At 41.5% G+C, this 20,867-nt stretch overlaps 1 protein-coding gene and 1 long non-coding RNA gene across 4 annotated transcripts; one reads left to right on the top strand and one right to left on the bottom strand.

Annotated features, from left to right (window-relative positions):
- Positions 1-2,276: 2,276 nt before the first annotated feature.
- Positions 2,277-8,260, bottom strand: otx2b (orthodenticle homeobox 2b). Of its 3 annotated transcripts, XM_014210818.2 has the most exons (5): positions 7,917-8,260; positions 5,603-5,648; positions 4,917-5,132; positions 4,318-4,469; positions 2,277-3,905 (listed from the first exon to the last, which is right to left on the bottom strand). In XM_014210818.2, the coding sequence occupies exons 3-5, from the start codon at positions 5,011-5,013 to the stop codon at positions 3,285-3,287; spliced, it is 870 nt and encodes a 289-aa protein (XP_014066293.1). In that variant the 5' UTR covers positions 5,014-5,132; positions 5,603-5,648; positions 7,917-8,260; the 3' UTR covers positions 2,277-3,284. The 3 variants fall into 3 exon arrangements, with proteins under 3 accessions (XP_014066293.1, XP_014066294.1, XP_014066292.1); XM_014210819.2 differs by lacking the exon at positions 5,603-5,648 and having other exon boundaries at positions 8,131-8,260; XM_014210817.2 differs by lacking the exon at positions 5,603-5,648 and having other exon boundaries at positions 7,917-8,259.
- Positions 8,261-8,638: 378 nt separating this feature from the next.
- On the top strand, positions 8,639-15,035 carry LOC106611021 (uncharacterized). Its single transcript, XR_001330042.2, has 3 exons — positions 8,639-9,179; positions 9,889-10,059; positions 13,435-15,035. It is a non-coding gene; the product is annotated as an uncharacterized lncRNA (long non-coding RNA).
- Positions 15,036-20,867: the final 5,832 nt, after the last annotated feature.

Here is a 20,867-nt window from a genome sequence, read left to right as displayed (position 1 = left end):
TGACACAGCACGAGGAGACGCCAACTCATGAATAAGCATGCAACAGATAATTGCAGCTATTGTTTAAATGTTAATTATTATTATTGTTTCATTGTTTGTTACATACGTACATTTTGTTGTTGTACAGTTTTGTACTTGCACTCAAGTAGGCCTTTAGTATGTTAATACGACTGAACTTTTTACTTACATCTAAACTGTCTATCTATTTTAGCTGATCATTATTATAATTCATATTACACACACACAATGTTCATTCGCCTACCATTTTCTGCAAAGGAATAACATCTAAATCTTTATCATTATTTTTAATGGTTCGATTATTTCAAGCCCGGGTTTTAATTAGTGTGTGAGGACTCGAATGAAAGAAGGATTATTTGCAATGTCAAGGATGCTAATTGAATGTTCGACTTCTAACAATTACCGCAGAGGCATTAAAGATTCGATTGCTTTTCTGACTTTGCCTCTTAGTCAACTATCAATAACGTTGCATGCCTAGAGTCAGACTTTCCGGAAGAACCCAGAGCCGACGTTAAAACCCTTTCCCCTCCGCCTGCCTTCTCCAGATTTAGCTTTGTAGAAGTTCTCCGTTGAGCTCCAGATGACTACGGGGTGCCAATTGTTCTCATAAACATTGCACCCCCTAACAAAATCGGATTTGGTCCAAAAACAACTATGAATGCAAGCTTGAATCTTTGTGCAATTACACGTCATAGTGGAACTTTGCAGAGAGCTGTGCTTCAATATCTTTGATTAACTTAACTAATTAGACGTCTTTTGTTCCCTTTTAATTGATTTTAACAATTCCAGTTTGCAGAATATGGGCAGCTTCAGTTTAGCAATATGCAATTAGAGTTTCTTAAAAATATGTCCATAGTATTACCAAGTTGCATGAATTTGAATAGCTATAACCTCATTATTTTTTTTGAGATCGAGTCAATCCATGTGTTGAACAAAAAACTCAAACAAAGTTTGTTTGTAGAGAGGCTGCTTAAAACGAACTGGTGCAGTAGGCCAGCCTATGGAATGCAGAGTTGGGTAGAAGCATGCAGTGGTGCTTGAATTAAACCGCGGTTGCCCTGTGCCTAAAGAAACCCGCTAGTAAAATATGGGATTAGCTTCTCTTTGAGGCCAGGATTAATACAATTTTCCCAAGAAGCACATTCCTGTCGCTGAGACGATCTAAAACGAGGGACCGGAAACGAACAAAGAAACATAGGCTAATTAAAATGTGCTATAGCCTACCCTGGCTGATTCTGAAATTATAAACTCTTATTTTGTAATAGCGAAATTACACGAGGCAGAGCTGTTCACTGTCATCGTATCCTATTTATGTTGGATTCAACGTGAATAAGTCAAATCCACCTTTTGTATCACTGGGCTTGACAAAGAAAAAAGCAACAGCCATTTTATGGCTTGAAATAGGCCAACTCTGGTATTATTGATCCATTATTTATTATGATTGAAACACAGCTAGGTTTACACAGTATGTTTTCTTTACCATAGCAATGGTCATTGTAGACAGCAGGCTGCCTGTTTACCGTTTGAGGCGGATTGGAGGATATTGAACGGCCAAGTGTGGCTAATGATTGCTTACTAAGATGGTAATTACAGACCTAATTAACACACCTCTTAAAACCTGAAGTAGGGGAAAATCTCTCTGGAAATGATAAGACAGCCCGCCCTCTTGCTCTTAAAAGGTAATCACAACTAGTCAACAGGGTTTTTTCTATGTCATTTGAATATGAATATGATCGCGGATGTTATTGCTGTTCTTAAGTGAGTCTTTTATATGACTGACATTCGTTCATTCATTTATTTAGAAAATATCTTATTCTGAGGAAATAACAATGCCTAGGCCACTGCCATTTATCTTGCCTACCAAGATTTTGTTAGACTTTTTGCTTGAATGGCTGAAGTCCTGTTAGTTTTGCAATGAACATATCCTTAAAACACATGAGACAGGTGTTCTCTCTCAATTATTCCAATAAATGGAATTATGACTCCTTCTATGAGGATCATTTTGTGTGCAAAATGATCATTATCTTGCTAGTAAAGGGGGCAAAAAAATGGGCTGTGTGGAGTCCTCCTGTTAGAAATGCCAGGGCAGATTTTTGGCCCCATTCCGCCCCTGATTCAAGGTGAGGGGACATACAGTACATATAAAACCTACTTACACAACGTTTAATCCAGATCGGTCCAAGGATGACCTTGTAAAATACATAAGTATGATAATCAACACACACACACACTCACACACAGTCAATAGTGAATCCATATTAAGTTAATTGATGAATGGGGGGAGGGGGGTCAGATCACAGGACCTTTATTCATGTCTGTTCAGCGGTGGGGTCACACCATCTTTGGAGCCATGTTAGGTATCCACAATCAGCGTGTTATCAACGGAGAACGACGCGCAAATCTAGAGAGCTCTCAGCAATCAAGTTTCTTTTCCAGTATCACCTAAGATGTTCTACTATGGGTTTGGACAGTCAGGTTGTCTCTTGCAATAATTATTATTTTATCATTATCCATTATTTTTTTGTTGTTCAAAAAGTTACAAATCTATTAAAATCACAGCAGAGAGTCATCGCTGATGCGAGGGTGCTCACAAATTGCATACAATACAACAGATCACAGTTTCGAAGGCTAGCACAGATTAAAAAAACACATATGTACCATTTATATAAGACACACACTGATTGTCTCTTAGAAACTACATATTGATTCCTTATAAACACTTTTTCTTAAATAAAGTAGTGCATCCATGTCGCCTCGGGTGCGCGCAGTCCACACACCATCCTGATCAGTCTCTCTGCCAATAGGTCGGCAAGTTATAAGGCTTAAACGAAGCCTGTCCATCCAAAGCTCTTAACCAAAAGATCCGCTCCTCTCGCCATGTTGTTCTGGGATAAGGATTTGTTCCGTGGCTGTGATGTACCATAAATTACTAAGGGTCCACTCCGAGTTTTCCTTAAATTAACCAACAGGTGTTGTAAGCATAGAGGCACACAGACAGACATACATGTGAGAGGGCTATAACCTGTGAGGTTCATGAAAATAAAGTCTCTTAGCCAACGCTAAAATAAATTCTAAATTCTCCTCTACAGGCTGGGGCCAAACATCATGCCATCAACGCGAGGCGCAACCGATAGCTCCCTCTCTCTCGCAGTTCCTTACCGACGACACGAATATTCAGTATTTTAAGCATATATCTTATTGAAGGATGTCAGAGCTATATGTTTGATTTCATTGTCTTTGTTTGAATAGTTTACACATTGTTTTTTTCACAGGACTTGGAATTTCCAAGATGAAGTCTGATCTTTATAATCCAAGCAATCTGCATTGAAGTTCAGTTTCCAGGATGCCGCTTGGTCCTTATAATCCAAGCAGTCTGCCGTGGAGCTGAAGCCTAGCCCCGAGGCTCCGTAGCTCTGAGTGGAGAGGGATGCAGGGGACTGGCTCAGATGGCTTGTGACAGCGTTGGTGCTCATAGGACTGAGTGTCGTCCCGGGGCCAGACAGCTGGTGATGCATGGGAGTAAGGTAAGAACCACAGTCCATTCCGCCGAAGTATGACGTTGATCCGCCATAGCCTTGGCTGTATCCCGAGGCCTGTGTGTATGTCATTGGGTAGGATCTTTGCATGCAGGAGGAGGAGGTAGAGAGAGGGTCAGCCATCGGAGAGATAGAGGCTGGACTCCAGATAGATACCGGCGCGGTGCTGGTTGAGATGGTCGGGACTGAAGTACTTGAGGGCGGTGTGAACTGGCCACTCGCCCCGCTCTCAGAGCTCGCTTCTCTGGCTGGAGAACTCTTCTTTTTGGCAGGTCGCACCTTGTTCTGGCCCCCGTTCTGCTGCTGCTGTTGCTGCTGGCGACACTTTGCCCTTCGGTTCTTAAACCAAACCTAAAAAATACAAAATAGCAAACAGTTAATCACCCAAACAGTTTAAAGCAAGCCATCTATTATATACAGTTTCCAAAATGTGACGAAAATAGGCATTTGACGCATAAACCAAACAGTTCTTTATGCACGTGTGAATCAAATAATGCTGAAAATATGTGTTGTATTGATCACAGACTATGGATATGCATTATTATACTGATGTTGAAAAGCACTGGTCAACACTTCACTTAAAAAAAAAAAAAAAAAAGTAGACTGATTAATCCATTCAGTTTTTCAAAGGTTCTCTTTATGAATGCTATGCCAATATTTGTTATGACCATCTGTCTCCTCGTTTGAGTTGCCACAAACAGAGGATTTGTATTATTCACAGGGATACGTAGATAGAGAATGTTTTGTGTTGGTCCACATTCACCTGTACACGAGACTCTGGGAGGTTGATTTTTAGTGCTACTTCCTCGCGCATGAATATGTCAGGATAGCGAGTTTTGCCGAACAGTGCCTCCAAAATGTCAAGTTGGGCGCGTGTGAAAGTCGTCCTTTCTCGCCTCTGCTTGCGGGGTGTCGCTGTTGAAAATGAACAGATGCATAACTTAATTTCATGTGGGTAGAATTAACATTTTATCAGAATATAAAGCAGGGTTATTAAGACAACTGTGAATGAATTGTATTCCATTTTAAGTGTAAGTTATAAAAACGTTATTTCACATGTATTTGCTATCCAGAGCTAAGACGAATTCAGGACCAATGACACGTTACAAACATTTAATGAAAGACATTTTGAAAGTCCGTACTACAGAATGCAACAGTTAGCTGACGTCTCCCTCATTGCAGCAATATGATCACCATTATTAGCAAGAATCCATTGGCGTGTTTTTGTAATCAGACGCATTAAAGCTTTAGCAGGCTATAGGCCTACGTGATTTGATCCTAATTGGACTATTTAATCCAATGAAGAGTTGACATAAATTATTAAAGCATCCATGCGCACGCGTAGAAAGTGCTGAAACCCACCTGGATAGCCTACGGATGGATGCAGAAGGTCCATTCCGGAGGTCGTTAAGCTCAGTCCGTTGACTGTGTAAGGTGGTTGCTTCAGATACGACATCATGCTAATGTTGGACTGGGGGGTAAAGTTGGAGAAAATTTTGAAAATTGGGTAAGGCCCGTAGATGTCCTTGGTTGTTTATCTGTTCTTTTTCTCGCTGTCTCGATTTTGCCGCTGGATGCCTGTTCCAGAAATCACAATAAGATAAGACATTTAGTAAAGCAAGTTGCATCGAGTTTAAATAGCATTTGATGGACTCAGCGCTGTAATTACTTGGGAAACAATATTATCCAGCCGCAGTGTGTTCTTAAAACAGTCCCAGACCCCCAGCTGTCCTCTTCAGCTTGGCTCATCTTGACCAAACGTCGCCCCCACCCCCCAACCCCCCCGGCCAAAAAAGCAACATCCTATAATTGCAACAAGTCCTCTCAAAGAACAAAACACAGTCGCTCAAATGCACACACACTGGGAATCAGCTAGGACCACAATTTACATAGAACCCAACTAATTGTGTCAAATATAAGGGAATTGATGGGGGCCGAGACAAAGACACCGTAGACCCGACAGATAACAAAAACCCCCTTGGCGAAAAGTAGCTAACAATGCAGTCAATTTATCGGGACCATTTTGTACATTTAGGTATTTCACTAACCTAAGCTTTTCACTCTGCCTCTTGGTTTTGTCCGCACCAGTAATCGCTGTAAATGTGAATAGGGTGTCATTAAAGTGTGAAAACAGAAGTCTACTTCAGCTAACAACTTAAAACTTGAAGGGAACTCGACTGTGCCCAATAGGTTCTTCACCATTACCATCCTAATTAATTGCTCTCTGTAATTAGATTTCCAAGGTTGAAGAACGTTCAGAAGGCAATCGAAATGTTTTGCTAACGAGGCCATATGCTTAGGGCACTTGAGTTAACCAAACAGGCAACCCTATTCTAAGTTATAGGCTAACTCCCCCTATCTCCCACTGTCAAAACGCCTCTTGACTCATTTAAAGGTACTAAAACCCATTAAAAAAAAAACATAGTACTGGGCTGGAGGACACATCAGCCCTGCCAGTCAAACTTTTATAAAGTAAACTATTTAGACAAAGATTATTCATGCAGGGCCTGGATTATAGGCATAGTTCCTTTTAATAGGCATAATTAATGTAATTTAATGCTAAATGCATGCTTTATTCATGCTTTGACATTGGTGATGAATCAATGAAATCTCAAAATTATATTACACAGGAAAATATTCCGTTTTTGAATTTACAAATGAGAGCATAATTGGACTAACTGTAATGTATTCGATAGTATGCCACTTTCCACGTCAATGGCTTTACAAATATATTTCAGATTTTAAATGAGGTTAATATATTTCCAGGAGTATTTGTATTTATTTTATTTTACATTTTATTTAACTAGGGAAGTCAGTTAAGTCAGGCAAGTCAGAGTATCTTCATAAAGATTGAACAATTCGATGATATTGGAATATTTCTACCTGGAAAACTGGCTTAAATTCAATGTGTGGTGACCCACACCCTTACCCCCTCTGTGTCTCTTGATTATTCCATCTGAGTTGCATTTTTGAATATCCATCCAACGTTTTTTTTACCTCCACTCAATCTGTCACTCTTAAAACAGACATCGCATAACAGTTGCACACCCGCTCAATAATAATGACCCTGTCCAATAATTAATTCTGATTTAAAAAATTTGTTGATTAATTAATTAGATAATCCGTGTGGCACGCGCACCCTAATTACAGGACGCTATCCTCACCTCTGCACAGCATTCGGTCATAATTCTGCAAACTGACGAAAATAACTGTTAACAAAAATACACAGGTTCCTCTATTTTATTTAATATCCATATGGCATGCAGAATCATGATAGAACAATTCATAAGACGTTTTTCGTTAGACATATGGATAATGGAAACAAATCAATTTACAGGCGTATGCTAAATATGCTAAATATTAGCCTAGCCTCTAGGCGATATTTTTAAAGAATATATTGACTATTAAATTAGCAGATAGTGTTGTTTTTAGTCTACTCAATTGATATTAAAGTGTTAGAAAAATATTCACTTTTAGAATGGGAATTGGACTTTTTGATTTCTGACTTTTTTTATGGATAAACGTCAAACAAAACACATTTTTAAGCAAAAACTAATTTAGCATAAACCAACGAAAACAGCTCTGTATAAAAAAGTGCAACATTTCTGCAATGCAGGCTATATTTGAGAGAATTGCCATGATCCTCCCGCGTGCCCTGTCCCGCCTGGTTGTTCCATGGAGGACTGAGCGGGGAGGGAGGTGTTGTACAGGCAGAGAGGGGCTTCACTACACGCCTTCTCAATTATCGCCCTTTGTCTGCATGCATTTTCACACAAACTGAGAGAATTAACTGGAATGCAGATTGAACAAAGTCATCTGAAGTGTCGAACAAACATTAGCTATTCCATTTTTTAAAAGATAATATTCATGTTGAAGAACATTACGGCTCAAATGATTGGCCTAACTTGGATTTAAATGAAGCTACAAACTAGCACATTCATTGTCACGTAGAACAGAAACTGTGTCTTATAACTGTTTCCCAGTGTCCTACTGTAGGCTTTACATTGAAGATCCATACACAATACACACCGGAGTGTTCAGTGGTCTAATGACTTTACTTAGTCCATTATCATGTGTCAGGATGTTTCGCTCTTTCTCCTGGATAAATATGACCGTAAATATGCTATACAAACACAGTAACCTGATACAGCCTAATACACACTTTTATTTATTTTATTGTTATAGGCTATTCTTTTTTTCTGCGGGATGTTTCCTGTGTGATGTCGCCTGTATAGCATATAGGCTAATAGGTAGCCTATTCATCATTTTGTCGTACAATTACGACTCTATACCTATAATAATGATAACCTCTACTACTACTACTACTAATCATAATCATAATAATAATACATAGCAACTTACTCAGGAATGTGGCCGGAGAAGATAGTTCTTTGTCCACTCCTTTCCTTGAATAAAATAGCTCTCTCTATAATTTCGAAATCCTATAAGGTAACCAATCAAAAGTAACTGTCGCTTTGGATATATTAGAATAAAAAGACCGACAAAACTTTCATCTTTAACACTTGCACCAATGTATGGTAGAGTGCAAACGCGTTTATGTTGGTAAAATACATACGGTTCTGATTTGTTAGTCTGTTCTGAGTGAAGTTGCTGAGTTGGATTTGTAGAGAGGTCTGGCCAATGAGAACGTCTGGAGCACTCGGAGATGGGGGTCTGTCTCTCTCGCGGGGAAATTTGCTGAGAAGCAAATGTCGCCAGCTACTTTTTGACGCAAACTCCTCAGCCAATGGCAGCGAGGGGACGACTGACAACATTCTCATCCCCGAGCTGACAGTAAATTAGCAATAAAACCTCAAACTCACAGGGCTGGAAATCTTAGCAAAGGAATAGGAACAGTTGTTTCCCTGCATCACGACTCATTTGAGTGGTTAGTGGACAGAGGACATTTAACCATCTCGTGAATATACATTACTTACGTCTGTTTAGCACATTTAACAATTTTGATATAAAATCCCTATCATGGTAAAAAAGGAAACAACCCTCACGATTCATAAATGGTTCCAGATCAGTGGACATGGTAAAAGCAATATCCACAGCCTGTTCATCTCCCGAATAATGACTAATAACAACAACTAATAACAACATGAAGCGCTCCCCACGAATCCATGACAATTCTGGGGCCATGACAAAAACCGTCCTAGCGAAAAGCAGGCGCTCCAAGTGGAGGCTAAAACACGGTCCTCTCACATTCCATTGCGTAGCACGGGGGGATTTAGGGAGTCTTATTTCCTTATAACTGTGCTCCCATCCACAGAGCGCCCGCTTCGATCGAGTTGTTATACCAAAATTCAGCCAGGATAGGGAATATACGAGGCAGACTAACCAAAGATTTGGGCCTCATATATTATTGCCAAATGTAATAATAATTGCTGGTGGCTTATTTAAAAACATAAAATGAATAGATTTAAATATCCAGCCATGTTAACACATGATGTCGTGCTTGGAACACATCAACAGAGAGAAGACCATCCCTGCAGGAGTTGGGTGACATCCGACTTAAATTAGTGGATGCATTTTTACAGCAACCTTGAATTGACTGGAGAACTCAGTGGACCACATACACTTCAGGAGAAAATCAACGCAGACTGTTTTTCTCTCCCAAAGGTATAGTTCTTTTAAATTATTGTGAATAATGAAAACGTATTTTTTTCCCCAAATGTATTTCCTATGGCTTACATTTTGAATGATCGTTTCACAACAATTTGTGATACGTGTAAATAATAATAGGTGAAATTGCGTTATGGAATCCCTCTACAAAAAATAAATGTATTTTGTCCATAGCTCACGTAAGTTATCTTCATGTATATTATTATTATTATAATTATTATAGTTGAATAGGGGCTTTAGTTGAATAGTTAATAGAACAGAAATGGTAACTGATTTCCGCCATTGATATTGACTCAAGACACAACTAATAGCCTACGTCACCTGAATGTTAAACCTGTATGCACACAAAAACAATATGCCGAGGGTTTTGTCACGGCTTGGTAAATGTATCATCTTAAAAGCTTTGAGGAACACACACACACACACACACACACACACACACACACACACACACACACAACACACAACAAACATACACTCACACTGGCATACCCGCTCACTTCAAACAGATTTGAATATTGATTTAGATTTATCAACAGAGACAGACCCGTGAGTTTTATGAATCGTCAGTTGCCTCCCTGGAAGTCTTTTTAGATAGCCTAGGCTATGTCAAAAGTGCAGTATTTAATCGTTAGACCTATGTTTACGCTTTGAAAATCTAAAACATATTGACTAATGCAAAAATCAATGTAATTTCTTTTGACAGACTTTGATGAACGGAAATCGTAGTGGATCACGCCCTCTAGATTTGTTTTCTACCAAACTTCAGTTCCGGACTCATATCTGCATCTCGACTGGAGCAAAGTTTTCTAATTTATGACGGGGATTTCTTCAGTCTACAGCCGCTCTCTGTCCATGAGGGATGGCGCATGACAAGGTGGGAGGTATATCTACTGTTTATATGCCTACTGTATCTGTATTTTCTTTTATATTGTTTTCACTATGTTTTTGCAGCAAATTAGAACATTTCATGTGTTAACATTACTGATTTGTGACTGTCCCCGGGTGCTTTTGGGTATGGTAACTTAAAAAAACTAAACAATATAGGCTATTTGTTTATCCGTCTACCCATTATGAAAGTATGCTTTCAAAGTGGTCGGTCTCTCTTTTGTATCTGCCTCTCCTTAATTTCAAAGGATCTTTCTGAAGCAAGTTGCAGTAAGCCATATCACACAGAGATCAAGACAAAATGTATTGCTAAAACAAACTACCTTTACCAGCTTTTTTTTGTTGAATAGGCTATATTGAAATCTATACAGATTTTGAGGCCTAGTTTACTGTATGCCATTTCGTTTATTAAGCTACATATAGAATTATTAGCTTACATATACAAAAATAATAGCCTGATCATATAGGTAGCACGAGCTAGCTCTAGCCATAGCTATCAAATAACGCACAGATTGTTTACCTGCGTGTGTTTAATAGCCTAATACTTTACAGTGCTGTGTGGGAAATCATTATGCCTAATATCGTTATCTGTTGGATCTCGCTTGCCCCTCGCCGTTTAAATTGCTACATTATTTATAAAACTCTAAACACCAGCCCTCCTCAGGGACTTTCTATCTTAAAAGGAGGACGACGTTAAAGCGAAAACGAGTTAACGCCTCTGGCAATCAGCGCTCCCACTGACTCACGGCTAATTGGCGACGATGGCGTCTTTTATCTGTGCCTCTGGTAAGTGAACCCTCCGGGTTAAGAGTTGCGGGATTCAAATCCCTCATTTAACACAATTGGGATGTATGAATCAAACTCTACCTATACCAATTCTTCTTCCCCGTTTCATCTTTTCGCTCATTGATTTAGGCCTACCACTTAACATTGTAACCTCAATCTTGTTTAACCAATTATTGAAACCCCTTTGCCTTCTCACAGTGCATGTGCATCTATGCCAATCATCACCATCATGGTGCAACTTTAAAATATATACATTTACACCGTGTTAAATTTACACAAATGCAACTTCCTTTTCATGAAAAACTATTATACATTTTCAGATGTGCATGCACTCTCTCGCTCCATCTCTCTCTCTCTCTCTCCTGCTCTCTCTTTCTCCCTCTCTCAGATGCACACTCCTACACATTTCTTTTTTAGACAAGAATAGAACAAACAGACAAACAAATATATACATACATAGGCTACACACACAAGTAGGCTACATTCAGCTATCTGCACTTCATTGTTTTGTCATGTCGAGCATCACTTTCATCCTCGTTTGAAAATCCCGCATGACTGATCCAGTGGAATGTACGGGGAATTTATTCTGCGCCAAAACAATACAATCTGGTTCATATAAAAAAGGACAGTCTCAGGATCAAGAGAAGACGTCGATAGCCTACTATATTGAAGGATTTATATCTGTGAATTAACTGCATAAAATACATTTTCTATAGAAAAAGGAAATAGCATAATATAAGCTTTGACTTCTAAGAAATACATTTAATAAACATATGGAAACAGAACGAATACAATAACTTTTCTTCAGCAATCTCCTTCATTCAACCAAGGATACTTAATTTAGGAGAACCTACTAAACCCTTTAGTTAGTTGTATATGCTCAATAAGTTGTGTATTCAAGAGAGAGTTCTTATAGTATCTTAAATATGTTATGCTGGGCATAATACAAATACAATAACACAGGTATAGTATAAGACTAACAACAAAATGGAAATGTACTTGTAAATATCATTCATTCAGAATGTTAGTAGGCCCAGAAACATGTTACTGTACTTGGAACAACATTTTCTGGTAGTTTGTGCATTGCACTTTATATAAATATGAATTGGAGATTCTGAGTTTTTCAAGAAATAATCATTTGTTTGAATTATGGTTATGTTATTGATCAGTAGTTGGTGTAAAAATGGCAGATGATTGATATTAGTAAGCCTACTACAATTTATGTTGAGTAAAAGTAAAACAAACAAAATCTAGAACACAAAGTTAAAGGAAATGTGGAGAGCACATTTAATGTAGCTGTAGATGGAGCTAGCCCTCCCTCTGTGACTTTGTAAGGAAAGAGAGAGGGCGAGAGAGATGAGCAGAAGAACAGGGATCATCACAAGCTGTATTGTAATTAGCTCAGCAGGTTTGATGGATATACAGATGTAGGATCTTAATTTGATCACCCTGTTGCAAGAGAACTTTCGTGCAATGCAGGAAATGTAAAACTTGTAGTGTATTTGACATTTAAAAAGTCTTCTAAAGTTTGTAATTTCCACATGGAAATTTCAGACTTGATTTTCCCTTGCGAAAAATGAATAAAATTAATTATAATCCACATAATAATTCACATTTCCTGTTGCTGCAGAATTATTTTCCTGCGGTAGCAAACTGGCTCAAATTAAGATCCTACATCTGTACACGTGTCCTGGTCAAGGTGTGTTACATAGGGCTTCAATAGAAACCTTGTTTTATCTGCTATTCCCTTAAGGCAAAGGGGCTAACCCTTTGTGTAATGTAACATGTAACACTGACCTATGAGGTCATCAAAACACATTCAAAGTGCTCCCCTGGGATTAGGGTGGGCAGGCCTTTTCACTGTCATTTTCTCAGTCTAATGGGATAAATGCTGAGATGTACACTCTCCTTCCTGCGTGATATAGTGTGCTTGTTTTAAAATCATTCATATTGTAAATTAAATCCATGGGTCTGTGTATCACTGGTATAATAATCGTGCTCTATACTAGACCTGTAGAATAACACAGTGTTGTTGAAGCTAACTGTTACCTACCACATTTAGTCAAGATCTGCTGTGTGAGCTTTAGATGTCTTTGCTACAGAGAGATTGTCTTGCCTCTTGAATGAGTGTGAACAGATGGGTAGTGATATGGTGAAAACATGGCTGATTCAGAGGGGTTGGGTTCTGCAAACTCACTTTGCAGAAAACCGGAAGAGATGCTCTTGAAAAGTTGCATCTGTTATTTGTAGATCTTTATTTTCTGCTCAGTGTTAACTATACCTATTTCATTTCTAGGGCTGAATATGAAATTGAAAACATCAAGTGTATCAGCATTGGTGTTCTCAGTCACTCACTGTATTTACTTATCTTGGCAATCTGTTATCGTGGGATAAAAAAGTATCATACAATGGTAGCACTATAATAGTCTTGACTGTATGGGCGTTAGTCCTATAGAATATTTTTTTCCTGCGGAAAACTGGATAGTGTGTCGGCTCAGCGTGTGCCGAGTTTGCTGCTGCCGTTAATATGGCATGCCTATTAATCAGTGCTGTAATTGTTTGTCTTGTGTTTGCACAGGGCCTCTGCAACAAACACATGGATTACATTTACTACACTCTCCTCCAGACCATCAATAAGTCAAGACCCATGGAAATCCAACAAGGACAAATAATACAAAGATAAAAATACCTCTCTACCACCCCAAGATGAAGCCAGACTGATAGTGTGCTTATGTTCATTAGCTCACTGTAAAATAAGCTGTGGCGTGCCACAGGCAAGTGTGCTGGAGCTTCTGTTATTCCTGCTGTACATTAAAGATATCAAGGATGCTCGCTCAATGTCACCCGTTTCTTTATGCAGATGATTCTGCACTCCTGGTGTCTCGCATAAACCAAACCACTCTGGAGAGTATACTGAGTGTAGAGCTCACTAACATCAACAAGCTATCTCCGCACCTCGGCAAAACAGAAGGAATATTGTTTGGGTCCAAAATGAAACTAAGCGAGTCCTCAGACGTCAGGGTACAGCTAGCAGGACAGGTACTCACAGCCAGAACAGCAGTTAATTACTTAGGATGTACACTAGATGGCAACCTGGCAGGGAGGGAGTATGGCTACTAAGGTACTAGGTAAGGTGCTAGTGTAAAGGACATCACGCTGCTTTACACTAATAGTGTAAGGGACATCACGCTGCTTGCTTAGTGTCGCGAGTACCACTTCCTCCTGATTCGGCTCACACCGAGGCTTGAACCCAGGACCTCAAGCGTCTTACCAGTCGGCGCCACGGAAAAGCTAGCTATTTGTTGGTGCAAGTGGGGAAAGTTCAGGCTGAGGAGTAAGTTTCACACATCCCCATGTGCTACACCAGGACCAAGTTCTTGGCTATGTAGTCTAAGCTGTTGGACAAAGATTCAAAGAAAGTGCTAGCTGATGTGCTCATCCAAATGTCATTTTGATGCTAGCACCTCCTGGTTCGAAGGCTTAACTAATCTACTAAAAAGCAAGCTCAGAATAGCCCAGAACAAGTTGAATCTGAGCCCATCTACAGTTCTCATATTGGTACCAGACAGTTTTAGGAGCTCAACTGGCTGCCGTCTGAGTCAAGGGTCACACAGACCAGACTTAGCTGGGTTCATAGGATCATCTATGAAGCAGCTCCTAGGCATTTTGTCTCACTACCTTCCCCATTTTAGAGACTCCTACAAACACAACAATAGAGCGAGCTAACGTGTTGTGTGTAGAAGCCTGGCAGGGAAAGGTACTTTTTTATATTCAGGAGCCTCTGAGTGGAATATTCTGCCTCTGGTCTGTTAAAACTATTCCTACTCTGAGTAGCTTAAAAAGGTTGTTGAAATCCTGGTTAATGGATTGGGTGCCTCTGTGAGCAATCCATCCTAGCCCAATGATAATGACCAAATAGCCTCCTTTTGTCTATAGTGTGTATATGTTGTTGTGCTCTTATGACTAAATAACCATATTGACCTGCCATTTTAGCTTCTGTTTTTTATTTTGCCACATATGACAAATGCTATCGTGAAAGAGGACCACAATTTAAATAGGTTGTAGACTTTTTTTGTGTTTATCTTCAACGATTCTTAATCATGCGCATCAATTTGTACGTGTACTTTGTTTTTAAATATCCAATAAAAAAATAAATAAAATAGAACAGCAATGCCTCAAGATTATGATTATTATGATTTTTTTAAAATGAATGTATGTAATATCAAGATGTATCGCTGATATTACATATTTGATTTAAATCATGTCCCTTGCATTCAAAGTCAGTGTTTTTTCACCAAGCGAGGAGACTGTAATATTATGATCGACTTATCCTCCAGCTCCAGCAGTGTGGAAATAAAGATATCTATGTTGATGTAACTGTCAAGCAGCCTCTTCCTCTGCTCCCAGACATCCTGTGGACCTGGGCATACATACATTCTCGCTCTCTCTCTCTCTCTCTCGCCCAGTGCTAGGCTATCCTATTCTCTCTGCTGAGGTGTCTCTGTCTGTGCCTGGAGTGGTAAAACCTGCCCTGCAGACCGGACCTCTCCCAGTTACAGAGTTCAAAGGAGTAAGAACTCAATGTGAAGGATTTGTTCAGGCTTATTTGGTAACCCAGGATTTGAATTGGATTCTGGGAAGCATTCTTAACACATTTGAAAATGTTACATTGTGTGATTTTGTGTGTAATCCCCATAATGCATTTAGAAATGGGCCCGGCGCACTCGTACAACTGTGACTATTTATGATTCCTATCAAATGGTTTCTTGTCTTGCCTCTCGGGGGCTAGGTAAGTGTTGGAGGGATTGGTGAGATCTCAGGCGTTGGGAGGGAGAGCCAGTTAAGTAGTGATTCTTCCATGTTAACTGTCTCTCAGCGCTGTTTTGTTTCTCTGACCTGAATGTGAGATGGGGGTCAGCCACCATGCTCCCTGAGGTATTCGCTTAGGTCTCCCAACAGCAGCGGAGCATTTAAACCCCAAGTGAATTTTACCTCCCTGGAAAGGAAGGTGAGATATGCGTGCATGCATGCGCACACACACACACACACACACACACACACACACACACACACACACACACACACACACACACACACACACACACACACACACACACACACACACACACACACACACACACACACACACACTTTGTACTTTGTGTCCCAAATATAATAATTGTTTTAAGTGAAATATGTAATATCATGGTCTCTACCCTGTTTGAATACATTGTATGGCGCTACTGTTAGAGAATGAGAGAGAGAAGTGCTCTTATGTGAGTCAGTCAGTCAGTCAGTGTTTGTGCCTTGTCCAAACCCCACTTTGCTTTGACTGACACTTTGGCAATGCCTCCAGCTCCCTGCTTCGACTTCTCAAGCGTACCCCCGTTAGCCCTGACACTGCCAATTCCTCTCATGTCTTTAATATCTCTCTTTCTGCCCTCAGGTTTTGCCAGTCGAGGTTCCCCCATGATAGTTGGATGTTGTTGCCGTCAGATTTTTGAGACAGTGCTGGTTGGGTGTTTGGGATGTTCCGAACCCCTGGCCTGGAGGGGATCTGAGATGGGATGGCTGGCCTGTCAATCAGCCCCTCCCCTAAAATTAGGAGTGTAAACACAGAAGTGACCCAGCCTGGGAGGGAGGGTAGGGGGAACAACCGGCTACTGTCCTGATGCTACTGTCCTGATGCTACTGTCCTGATGCTACCTGAGCTGATGCTACTTGAGCTGTTCAGGCCAGAGACAGACACTGCTAACAGAGCGATTCTGTTGGGCTCATCTCCCTCTCTCAACTTACCAAGTCCAAATAAAGTAGTACTGTTGCTCACATTTTGTAAGATCTAGAAGAGACTGCCATCAGTTCAGTTGTTGTATCATCTTTTGACATCAGTTGACAACTGATGCCATAAATCTTTTGAAATGAAATGTATAGACCACGAAGGTGCTTTGTGTCTTATTGAACATGTAACAGATTATTTTATACAGACTGCTGGAGTGGACCACATGTTTTCTGGACAGCGCTATCTCTGAAGGCTATGCTGGGCTGGGACACACCTGTGAGTAGTTAGTATAGTATAATACTCTTCTTCCATTTGAATTTGCTCTGGAACACAACAGTTAAGGATATGTACAGTACATATTTCGGTATGTGAGTGTTAAGAAAGAATCAAAGAAACAGTTATCCTGTCCTATATGCCTGCATTCCTAGACCGGACCTCTTCAATGCCTGACCGGAATCAATGAAACTATTCCACAGTTATGTATCCTCTCCTCTCCTCTCCTCTCCTCTCCTCTCCTCTCCTCTCCTCTCCTCTCCTCTCCTCACCTCTCCCTCTCCTGGCTCTCCTCACCTCTCCTCTCCTTCCCTCCTGGCTCTCCTCTCCTCACCTCTCCCTCTCCTGGTTGCTGTGGGGACTGGATAGTGGCTAGTGGAATGCAGTGTGGGCTGGAGCTGCAGACTGGGACAGGCCCAGGGGGAGCGGAGCACCATAGCAGCCACCGCCACTTCTCCGGTCAGGCAGGGAAGCTGGCTGCGGGAATGCCGAGGAAAGGAGACAAGGAATTTCACAGGAGAGACTGCCAGAGAAATGCCATTTGGGTAGTAATGAGAGAAACCGAGAGAGCGAGGGAAAGAGGAGAGGGAGAGGAGCAGGGCCAATTGAAATGCACTTGGGTTCTACACTTGTAAGATACCTAGTGATGGGCCAGTAACCTGATGAGGTGGTGCATTCCCCCAAACGGAGAACAGTAGATTAGTCTTTATTCATCTCAGGTTTGGAATCATAACTAAATATGGGCTGTTTTAAACAAACACACCAAAGGCCTGGGGATTTCAGACTAACCTTCTGTCACATTTGACTCCATCATAAACCCCTCATAATAATGTATGCCACTTAGCAGACATTTTTATCCAAAGCAACTTACAGTCATGTGTGTACACATTTTACATATGGATGGCCCTGGGAATCGAACCCACAATCCTGGCGTTACAAGTGCCATGCTCTACCAACTGAGTCATATAGGACCACGCTTTATCTGCATTGTATTGACCACCATCCCTCACAACTGACCACAATTTTTTTCTGGCTGTGCCCATTTGTATGTACAATTTAGTTTTCGGTGTGTTCATTTTTTATTAATAGTGTCAATGTGTAGGCCAACATGTGGCAGAGGGATGGGGTGAGAGAAGGCCCAGTGTAGCCTAGCTAGCCTACTGGCCAAAGCCATGGAGGTGCCCAGAGAGACATGCTGCAGCATCATGGTCCACAGCATGGTAAGACATGGGGCAGATGGGTTCAGTGTAGCAGCACAACCTCCCCCTTCTCCTCCCAAATGTGAGGCAGCAGTGGTGGGAAAGGCACAGTGTGAAAGGGAGCCTGGGATCAGAAAGGCTGTTGGGGAGGGAGCGGGGGCTGAAAGTAGTTGGAGGGGGGTATGGGGGTCATAGGTTTTGGGGTGGAGAGGGAAAGCCAGTCTCCCCTGTCACATCCCTTTGAAATCCCAGTGCAGGGGCACGAGCCCAGGGAGGAGTGGCAGTGTGGCCCAGCGCTGGGCAGACAGGCAGTCACCGCTCTGGGCCATGGTCCAGCTCGCCTTGCCTCTCCCAACCCCATTCACCCTATCCCAGCCCACCCTCTCTGGCCCAGGCCTCAGGCAGCCAGCCCCCAGTGGACAGGCTGGAGCCCTGCACGGTGGAGTCCCAGACCAAAACCTCGCTAGAACAGCCTCAGTGAGGCTCTCCGAGCCCTTCCAGTGACGGGGATGCCTCAGAAGACATGAATCCAGTTTTCCTTTCTCCCTTTCCTGTTCCTCCTGTCGTCCTGTCGTCCTACTGGGCCCAGGCCCTTGGATGGGGCCCAGTAGAGTCTGCTGGTGATGATAACCCCCACCTCTCCACCAGGCCACTCTGCCTCCAGGGCCTGCCCAGCGCAGGACCACACATCCCCATGGCAACAGTGGCAGGCCCTTGTGAGTCCACACAATGTGAGTGGGCATTGTGCCAAGGGCGGCCAAATTGGAATGAAGGAGAGTTTTATGGGGAAAACAACTCCCAGGAATACAGAATCTTTTTTATTCCTTCACTCTGTCCCAGTATTATTTTCCCAGAAGTATTTTTTGGGCCCTCTTGACAGAAGGTCACAGACTCTACTATGTGTCCATTTGTTCAAAGTCAGTGTGTGAAATCCTCCTGGTCTTTGTTTGAAATCGGCTTTGACCATGAGACCGATGCAATGTCTTTGTGAGGTGCTCTCTATCCGTTCCATGCTGCTCACTCTCCTCTGTCATCTCTCTTGAGGCTGGGATATTTGATTTGCTTTAGGTTATTGTCAATTTCATAACTGTTGTGCAGAGAGGAGCTTTTCTAAAAGCAGTCCCTTGGGTAGAGTTGACCTGATGCATTCCGGAGCATTCACTGTATATTTAAAGAGAGCTTGTCATAGTAATACTAAGCCTGTGCAAACACAAGTAGTTCAATGACATTCACAGCTACCACCTAAAGTTGATCCCCGCCCCTCTAAGCCATTGGGAAGACAGAAGTGTTTGGCTGGTGTTTACTGAAAGTGGATCTCTGCTGTTTGTTTTGTTGTTCTCTCCTCCCGACCGTCAACACTGCCTTGCTTCCCTTGACTAGTGTTAGGAGCCGGTGAGTATGTGTACCATGTGGTATATTTGCTGATAACAGGATTTACTCAAATTGTGAATCGCCAGTTGAGAAAGGTTAATTGGGAGTGCAGCTGGTAGAATGGCTACATGCAATAATTATTAGTGTAAGTTGCTTTATTATTTAGTCGCGCTAATTAGGCATTAACTGTGTCTGTTGCCTTTGGATCACCACTTCAATCGCATGTCAAATTGCATTAAGTTATCTTTGACAGCCATTTATCACTATAGTAAAGTAAAGCCGTTTTGTAGATGTCCTTAGCCTGTTTATTATTAGGAAATGTATATTTTTTGAAATATTGATACAGAAAATTAGAAAAGAGGATTTGGGCAAAATGGAATGTCTCTTCTCTCGTTTTGTTCTTCTGTGAAGTGTACTTCACGTTTCAGTTTTTAGTGTTCAGGTGCTTTATGTGAAAATATTAAATGTTTAGCAGCATTACCTAATATTTCTCACAGCTGATATTGTTTGTGTATTTTTTTCTGCAAAGACTGTATGCCAATCTCACACAGTATTCCACTCTGTCACACCAATTAATCCACGGCTATCTAGTCAGACAAGTGTAGTGGTTTGTTTTTGTCCTGAGTGTCTCAAAGTGCCCACCGATGAAGATGAAGCTGGCATGGGCCTCGCATATACTATAGGTGAGACAGAGAGGGAGCGACAGAGAGAAAGCAAGAGATCAAGGCATGACTGCCAATGCATGTCATTGACCTACACTCTCAACAAACAGCCCTGTGCTGCTTATCTAGGTGCCATAGTCTCTGCAGAATCCCCAACAACAGGATGTTCCGTTAAGATGACACTCCATCTTAACTCCTCCTCCACGTTTACTGGATTGGTTGAACAGTGCTGAAGAGAACCTCCCCCAACAGTTTTTCTTCGTCAAGACCATTATGTAGGGGATCTAGTTTCAGGCCTTTATTTTTATTTTATGCCACGTTAGGTTAAGCTGCCAGACACAAATGAATTTAGATGCCTGGAAAGGCTGTGATGCCCTGGACCCATCCCTGCTCCTTAGAGAAGAAAAGACACCAACGGAGAGACTCTTCCAGGGAAGGGGGCAGGGGGCAAGAGAGGCCTTTTGATGGGTTTCAGTGGAGGGCAATAGAGGAGTCTGGAATAAGATGGGAGGGTGGAAAGGACACGGTTGAATGTGCTTGTCCGGCTATGATGACTAGATGGCTCAGCCACCACTGTGCCTCCGGCCTCCCCATCCCCTCCCTCTGTACTCCCCCTCAGGACACCAGTGGATAGAGAGTGAGGGGGAAGCTTGGCTGACGTTTTATCTTCTCCCTGGCTCACCAGATTCTTTCACTACATGCCCCCTCCCTAAATCTGTACCTGCTC

The sequence above is a fragment of the Salmo salar genome, chromosome ssa09 (genome assembly GCF_905237065.1).
Source record: "Salmo salar chromosome ssa09, Ssal_v3.1, whole genome shotgun sequence".
Classification (NCBI taxonomy): domain Eukaryota; kingdom Metazoa; phylum Chordata; class Actinopteri; order Salmoniformes; family Salmonidae; genus Salmo; species Salmo salar.
This window is presented reverse-complemented; position numbering and strand designations above follow the sequence as displayed.

Coding starts and splice junctions, on each gene's coding strand:
- otx2b (XM_014210818.2), bottom strand. CDS start 5,013: ATGATGTCGTATCTGAAGCAACCACCTTACACAGTCAACGGACTGAGC. Junction 4,470..4,916: donor TCCATCCGTAGGCTATCCAG/GTGGGTTTCAGC, acceptor CATTTTCAACAG/CGACACCCCGCAAGCAGAGG. Junction 3,906..4,317: donor TCCCAGAGTCTCGTGTACAG/GTGAATGTGGAC, acceptor TGTATTTTTTAG/GTTTGGTTTAAGAACCGAAG.